This window comes from Haemorhous mexicanus, chromosome W, assembly GCF_027477595.1.
Source record: "Haemorhous mexicanus isolate bHaeMex1 chromosome W, bHaeMex1.pri, whole genome shotgun sequence".
NCBI classification, from domain to species: Eukaryota; Metazoa; Chordata; class Aves; order Passeriformes; family Fringillidae; genus Haemorhous; species Haemorhous mexicanus.
Genome location: NC_082380.1, coordinates 317,051 through 325,113, shown reverse-complemented (window position 1 = coordinate 325,113; position 8,063 = coordinate 317,051). Strand labels below are relative to the sequence as shown.

The window sequence follows — 8,063 nt, the reverse complement described above, 5'->3', positions numbered from 1 at the left end:
TTTAGAGAAAAAGAACAGAGACACAAAGAAAAAGGGGGGGGAGTGGTATACATTAGAAGGGATCTTAGGCGTTTTTTGGAAGTCTGTACTTCTCAAGTACCTCAGCCAATGGGGAAAGAGAGAGGGAAATGTGGCTGGGAAATTAGGATAAAAAGGAGGCTGTGTCCCCTAAAAATTTTGAGAGACCCCAGGGGAAATGCCCCATGGCCTCTCCCTTTATTCAAATAAAGTTACAGGACTTCTCTGTCTCCTTTTTGGACTTAAACCTCTGATGTTTATGGATTAATTTTCCTGATACACTGCTGCTTGGGGGTTGCTGCAGGATTTTTAGGGGACCATGGGTTATGCAAGGTCGCTCCTCAAAACCCATCCTTTGTACAACAGCTGCTCTTTTTTTGACCATGAATGTCTATCAGTGCAGCAGTACAGACTGGCCGTGCCCCACCCATGACCCTCACAGAAAACCACTCCCTCCATCCCACTCATAGCTCTCCACCCAACTTTTCTTCCGCTTTACACGACATGTGGACCTGCCCCGTAAGGGCTGATGCAACGCCAGGAACCACACACCCATGCATTCCACAAACGGTGTGGTGGAGAGCGCTGCCCCTTTAAGTGCGCCGGTAAAGGCGGGGCGGGGCTTGCCGTGCGGCGGGGCGTAGCGTGGTGCGGCGCAGCGCGCCGCGCTGAGGTCAGATGCGAGTGGGTGCCGTCACAAAAGGAAGTGGTGGCGGGGACGGCTGTCAGCGCGGGGCGGGGGGCCTGTCGGGCAGCGCGACGGCGGCGGGGCAGCGGCAGCAGCAGCCTGGGCGGCGGGGGCCGCGCCGCACCATGGCCCAGCAGCAGATGAGCAGCTCACAGAAAGCGCTGATGCTGGAGCTGAAGTCGCTGCAGGAGGAGCCGGTGGAGGGCTTCCGCATCACCCTGGTCGACGAGTCCGACCTCTACAACTGGGAGGTGGCGATCTTCGGTCCCCCCAACACCCTCTACGAGGGCGGTTACTTCAAGGTACGGCTTTTCCCCGCTCCGCCGGCGGACCGGGCCTCCCGCTGCCGCGGATGTCCCGGCGAGCTGCCGCTGGGGCCTGCAAAATTTCCCTCGCCGCCTGCTGGGCCTCTGTCGGGTTCGGAGGGGCCGCGACGGGCTTGCGGTCACTGTCAGCTCCTCCACCCTCCGCGGGAGGGGGCCGGGGCCTACGGGAGGAGGGAAAGCAGGGCTCGGCTCCCGTAGATAGTGCATTGTGAGCTGCCCTTCCCCGCCCGCTGCCAGCGGCGCGGGGACGATCTGCAGGGCATGCTGGCTGGGGGCCTGCAGGGCCTCTTCTCTTAGGATGTCCTCTGGGAAGAGGAGGCCGTGTTATAGCTGTCTCTGTTCTGTTATTTCTCAGTTTTAACCCCTAAGAAACGCAGGTACCTCATGGCAGAGAGCAAATTCTTCCCTTTCAACCCCGAGTTTGTTCTTTTGGCTCTAGTCTGTGTGTGTTTATTTCAAAGGGGCTTCCCTTGATAGCTCTGTCATGTAGGAGCATCCTGTGTAGGATGACAAACTCAAGATAAAAGCTGTGAGTTTTTTTTTTTTCTTCAAAATCCCGTGGACTTCATGACTGTTTTTCATGATTTTTTTTTCCCCCTCTGGTTTCCTTTTCTTCTTCTCCAAATTTCTAGAGGGCAGCCTTCAAAGGGTTACAGCAACACTGAATTCGTGAAGGTAGATAAATTAAAAGCACTTGTCTCTGAGTCTTCCTGTTAATCCGAAAATGCGTTTGTGGTTCTCTTGTAAATACAGTGAGCAAGAAATCTGGCACTGCTGCCCCAGAAAAGGGGGGGAACTTAAATTCTCAAAACAGTTGGAGGAGGAATTCCATGATTTTTCTTAAAGAAAGCAGTTGAAAAGCCATAGTGCCTGCAGAAGATCTGTTCCATCGGGCAAACCCCTTTCCACTTGATGTCTGCTTGGTCTCTAGCAAAATAATGTCCCCTTCAGCTCCCTTCTCCCAGGAGTTATTGTTTTAGTAGTGGCTCCTGTGTCTCTCATTTCATGCCCTTTGATTTCTGTCAAACCGAAATAAATTTTGGGATAATTTCTTTGCTTGGCTGGCATGCATCTTGGCCTCTCTGGGTGTCCTGGATTCAACTGGGATGGAGTTAATTTCTTCTCAGTAGCTGTTACAGTGCTGTCTTTTGGATTCAGAATGAGAATGGTGTTAATAAGACACCAGCGTGTTAGGTTTTTTGCAAAGTTGTGTTTATCTTAAGTCAAGGACTTTTTTTTCCTTGTCTTATGCTCTGCCAGTGAGGAGGTTCACAAAAGAAACTGGGAGGGAGCACAGCTGGGACAGGTGACTCAAACTGGCCAAAGGAATATTCCATACCTTAGAATGTCATGACCAGTATATAAACTGTGGGGAATTACTCAGAAGGATGGCCAATGTGGGTTCAGGAAGGGGGGGTGTCTGGCATCAGTCAGCGGGTGGTAAGCAACTGTATTGTGCATCACTTATTTTTTCCTTTTTTATTATCGTTCTTATCATAATTTACCATGATTACTGTATTTGACTTTCTTTTCAATTATTAAACTGTTCTTATCTCAACCTACAAGTTTTACTTTGATTCTCCTCCTCATTCCGCCACAGTGGGATGGGGGGGGGGGGGGGGGGGGTTTGAGCAAGGAACTGCATGGTGCTTTATTTCCAGATGGGCTTAAACCACAATGCTGGATCAAGGTTTAAGAGCTTTGTTACACAAACCCAGAATTAACTTGTATCATGTGGAATAATAGATTTGTGTTCCGTTTGGCTTCATTATTTAGAAGGAAGGGAAGGCTTTGGCTCAAGGCTTGCTTTTTGTAATGAGTTGGTGGACATGCTCCTGTAGGTGTGATAGGTATATTCTTAGACTCGCCTCTATTATTGTTTATTCTGGAAGTTGCTCTAGTTTTGGGTTGATAATTGGGCCATTTTTACATCTGAATGGTTTGACAGCCTCTTCCTGCACTTACATTACTCATCCATTTTTTTCCAAAGAAATCACAATGGATCAAAATATTTTTGCTTGGGAACTATGTGTATGTAATTGTTCTTGGAAAGAAGTTAGAACAATCTATGAAATAATCTGGGGATGTGCATTAACAAGTGTAGACTTTAGGCAAGGTTGCCAGTTGCCTTACCTCAGTATTATGAATGTGATATCTCTTTTGGTATTTTATGTCCTTGAAATGTTGTACCTTTTTTGTAAATCCTTCTGACCAGTCCTGTGATATTTATTTTGAGAGTGGGAGATGAAGGTCTTGTGATGCCTCCACCCCTCCACAGGAGAGGAATTCTTTTCAATCATCATGACTGAAGTCTCTCATATGTTGTTTCTGTCTCACCTTCCCTCCATGAGGAGCTGCGTATGGTGGGTTTTGTTTTGGTAGTGTTTGGTCTTTGGTTATTCATCTTAGATTCTGAAAAGTGATTTTTAGACCCTTGTTCTGTCACTAGGGAGAAGGAGTCCTGTGGTTCGGAGAAGTGATGTTGTTGACTTACTTTGTATTGGGCCTTCATGCAAACTTTTAGATGTGTTAGACTTGGCTTGCTGAATCATTTAGAAATAAAATAAAGTTGGATATTCATCTTCTGGGGTGACTTCTATGATATATTCATAGTATATGCAAGGCGAGCACTAGTTTAGATCAGCATCTGATTTGTTTTTCAGATTTCTTGACTTGATGAAATATTTAGCTTCATCTTGTTTTGTCTTTTTAGTTTCCTAAGATTAGGTAAGCAGGATTAGAAATATGCAGTCTGTAGCTTTTTTTAAACTTTGTGGCAATGAGAGTTTGGGAAATTTCTTCCACTTGAGGTGTGGTTTGAGGGTAGGAACTGGAAGGGAAGTACAAAGGCTTTTAGTTAAGCTAAAGTATAAATATTTTGAGAAAAGCCTGTATTTAATGTGACCTTAAGGTGTTGGTGCTAGTTGGTTGGGAATACAAATGCTTGATTTGTGCTCATGAAACACTTGGACCTTTTAACAGGTTGTTTTTTCTTGAATAAATATGATTTTTATCTCTGGGTTGTTGAACTAGCTGAAGAAACTGAAATGAGGGAAGTGTTTGCTTTGTACCTTTTTGACAGGAGCTACTGTTGTTAAAGGCTGGTTCAACATATCGACAGATTCTGCTTTCAGTTGCTAATCCTGTAACCAGTATTTGATAAACTGAAGCAGAAAACCTGTCCCCCTGAATGTTTGTTTAAATAGTAGATTATCAGTATCTTAGTGCTGTCTGCAGTAAAGGCTGGGGACTTGTAAAAATTCAAGCACAGCATCTAAGCATATTTTATAAATATAGCATGCTCAGGTTTACTGCAGTACTTCATAGTTTAGGACCTCCTAGCTTGATGCAAAGGGCAGCAGTCTTCAGAAGCAACCACTTACTAGAGAACAGCTTGTATCAGTGAAGGATAGGAGCAGTCATGAACTGCAAGTCCCCTTCATGCAATCAGCTAAAAGTGTACATCTGCAGTGAAGGTTGTCACAAGCCCAGATGTTTCTGAATGGCTGTCCTTATCCCTGTTAATCTTTGCCTTATCTAGTCACTTTATGTAGCTATTCATTATGACTGGGAATAATGTTTTGGGCAACCCTTTGCTCAGGTTCCAGATCACCACCCTCAAGGAAAGAGTTCAGTTATTTCATACACTGGTGACCTCCCATTCTTGTGCTGGAAGCCAATATTTCAGAGAAGGTGCAAGTGAGAAATTATATGAATAGAAACTTCATTATTAGATGTGTAGTGCTGCCCAGAAGCACAGTTTGACCAAATTTGCTGTGTCAAGGAAATAAGAAGAATGAACTGCACTGTTAGAGTTTGGTAGTTCTTAGGACAATTTATTTCATAAGGTATTTTTGCTATATGAAGGAGCAAATCTTGAAATATATAAATGGGGGAGGGAGGAACCTAAGCATTAGCTTAGTTTTTTCAAGTAATTGGGGGCCTAAATACTTGTTAAAGCATTGCTTTCCCTGCTTTTTGTAACTTGTTAACTGTGTGCTACTTAGATTTCTGTATTGTTGGATCTCAGTTTCTTCCAGGTGATTTGTTTTGATTTCAAAGCAACTTGCAATATGTGAGAATAATTTTTTTTCAGAGCAGTGAATTGATATGGAACTTACAGATAAATGATGGCAAGTATGAGCACCATGCTTAAAAGTTTTGGTCTTATAAGAGGCTTTCTAGAGAGCTTAAAATTAAGCAAATAGAAGTTGTAACTAGTAGAACACAACTCCACAAAAATATTTTTTGGTGCCAAAGAACAAATGTGTGGTACTCTGAGCATAAAAGCTGCCTTTTGCAGGCCTCTGCATTGCAAAGTGCTACAAAGCTTCTCTCTCAGTGTAATTAAGCTTCTATTTTTGTTTTCTTTAGGTATTGTTGATGTTAGTAAGCAACCAACCTATCTGTAGGATAGGATCACCTATTGTTGGCTATCTCCAAAGTGAAAGACATATGAAGCTGTCTGTAGGCAGGAAGGTAAGAAACATCTGATGTTGGTTCATGGATCATAAGCATACTTTATGATCTCTAATGTCACTGACATGTTTTATGAAAAATTCTTTCCTTAGGATTTTTTTTCCTGAGAAGCTGAGGCCTCAGGAACAAAATGTAAACAATAATTATCTGCTGCTGTGGAATGCAACAGGTGCATCCTTGATTGGTCCATGTTGGTTGTTTCTAATTAATGGCCAATCACAGTCAGCTGGCTCAGACTCTCTGAGAGTTACAAGCTTTTGTTATTGATTCCATTCTCTGCTTTCCTTTTCTTTGCTAGCCTTCTGATGAAATCCTTTCTTCTATTCTTTTAGTATAGTTTTAATATAATATATTATCATAAAATAATAAATCAAGCCTTCTGAAACATGGAGTCAGATCCTCGTCTCTTCCCTCATCCTGGGACCCCTGTGAACACCACCACACTCTAACTCTTGGGCCTGGGGAATACCTGACTGACCCTCACTCTGCTGTTGCATGTAGGTTTTTGGATGGTTGGGTCTGTGGGACCCACAGAACCTCCCAGACTGTAGACTCTTTTGGACATCTGCCTGGCTTCAGGAGGCAACAGGCAAGATAATGATGGTAACCAGCTTCCAGCCCTTCCCCTAGGACTCCTCTGATCCAAGTAGGGATATTGCATATGCTAAGAAGCACAGAGAATGGTTTCCACTTCTAATACTGCCTGAGAATAGAAGATTGTGTACACTTAGGTCCTGTTGTATGGCAAGAGAAGACTCTGCCTCTGCCATGAGGATAAAAATAGAAAGCTTTCCATTTGGAAAGATTGAGCACTGTCAGTTTGCATAATTCATTTTTTGGCTCTATTTCCATGAGTCTGCACAGAGTGATCCTTGAATAAGGTAAAATAAAACATGACTTTTTCATGGATAGCAATGTGAAGAATTGTGCCTCTTGAGATTTCTTGCAAGTCTGTGCAAGAGATAATAACTAAAAGCATGTGCATAGCTTTAGATCTGGTTTATATTATGGAAATTAATGGAAGCTTTTGACTCTGTAGTGTTAGAAGGGTGTTCTTAATATTTTGTTTGCCTGGTATATCTTTAAGATCTCTGCTATTGCAGTTATGTTCTACCAGTGTCTGAGTGTGGGACCACATCTCTAACTTCTCAAAAGCTCAACCATGTTTTTACCTTGCTGTTTCTGAAGTCATGTTTACACTGCCTGTTATTTTACATAGTGATATAGTCACACTGTTTTCTTTTTAATAACACTTTAGTTGTGATCCATGATGCTAATTTTATATCTAGAGGGTAGGAAATGCCAGAAAAAAATGCTTGCAGAACTTTATTCTGTTCTTTGACATCCAGCTTGTCTGTGTAGTTTATGGCCATCATCAGATAGTCATAGTAATGTGTAGTATAGGCTCAAGAGCTGAGATATTATCTTGAACTGAAGTGTATCTGAGTTAGTTGGAAACATAACAGTTACAGATGAACTGCAGTGTGGCTGGACTAGAGGTCATGTGACTCATAATATAGCATGTCCTCTTATAATTTGGGCTGTGTGTCATCAGATGTGTGCATATACATGCACGTACACAAAATTAGCTTCCTATCTCCAGAGTGCTACTTCATTTTTTAAAACTTTAGTGTTTTATCCAGCATTTTGAGTTAGAAGAATTGCAATTACTAAGCTGCTGTGGTAGTGACTGAATGTCTCATCTCATCAGATCAGTTTAATAGTAATTTGGCACTGTGTACCTTCACCTGAAGCACTAGTAGCCAAGATGAGCCAAATTGATTGCCTAGCTGCACATTTTCTGAAGTATTTTAAATGCATAAATATCTGCCCTAAGTGTCCTACAAATAGGAGAAAAATGATAAAGCTACCAAATTAGGATACATGTATGATATTTTTGAATCTTGCTTGACTTGAAGAAATGTGACTTTCAGACTTTCTGGATGTTTGGGATTTTTTAAGTGAGGCCATCACATGGAAAACAAGGGGAATGTCAAAGGGCTGTCTTAAGTGGGTGACACTTTCAGATACTGTATTATTTGGTAATCCCAGAGAAGACTGCCTGGCAAGCAGACTGTGTCTTCTTAAGGTTTTAGTACTAAAATATGGCATGATGAATTTCCATTAGGCTGTTTTGTTTTCTTTAGATGATACAAGTAATTGAAAAATTTGGGTAAAGGGTTTTTGTTTGGGAGAGGAAACTTAAGTTGATAGCAGTAGGGACATGTTTGCAATAGCTATGTGACTCTTCCCCAAGTTAAGATATGTATAATAGTTAAAGTATTTATGGCATATGTTTTCATATTCATTGTAGCAAAATATTTGGAAGTGTTAAGATGCAAAACTCTTTGCCAGAGTATTGGAGCAGTGTAAGGACCAATGTTTAGTCAATTGTGCCACTTGGGTCAATTCTCGTGTGATAGACATTGTGCAAAAATGCTTGGTTTTAAATTAATCTTTAGGCATCTCTACAGCTAGAAATCTTTTGCTGTCAGACCTAGGCAAAGGCTGTGAATAATATTCTCTTTTGCAGCACCCTCTTTGGCCTTGTC

The 8,063-nt window shown here is 42.3% G+C and overlaps 1 protein-coding gene across 3 annotated transcripts in view; it reads left to right on the top strand.

Moving 5' to 3' along the window:
* Positions 1-681: 681 nt before the first annotated feature.
* LOC132341401 (ubiquitin-conjugating enzyme E2 R2-like) overlaps positions 682-8,063 on the top strand; it is a 125,768-nt gene continuing 118,386 nt past the window's right edge. For 2 of the 3 annotated variants that reach the window (XM_059872955.1, XM_059872953.1), the window contains exons 1-2: positions 682-1,008; positions 5,407-5,511. In XM_059872955.1, coding sequence (XP_059728938.1) covers positions 697-1,008; positions 5,407-5,511 — 417 coding nt within the window. In that variant the 5' untranslated portion in view covers positions 682-696. The remainder of the gene's footprint in view (positions 1,009-5,406; positions 5,512-8,063) is intronic. The other variant, XM_059872954.1, reaches the window with a different exon arrangement.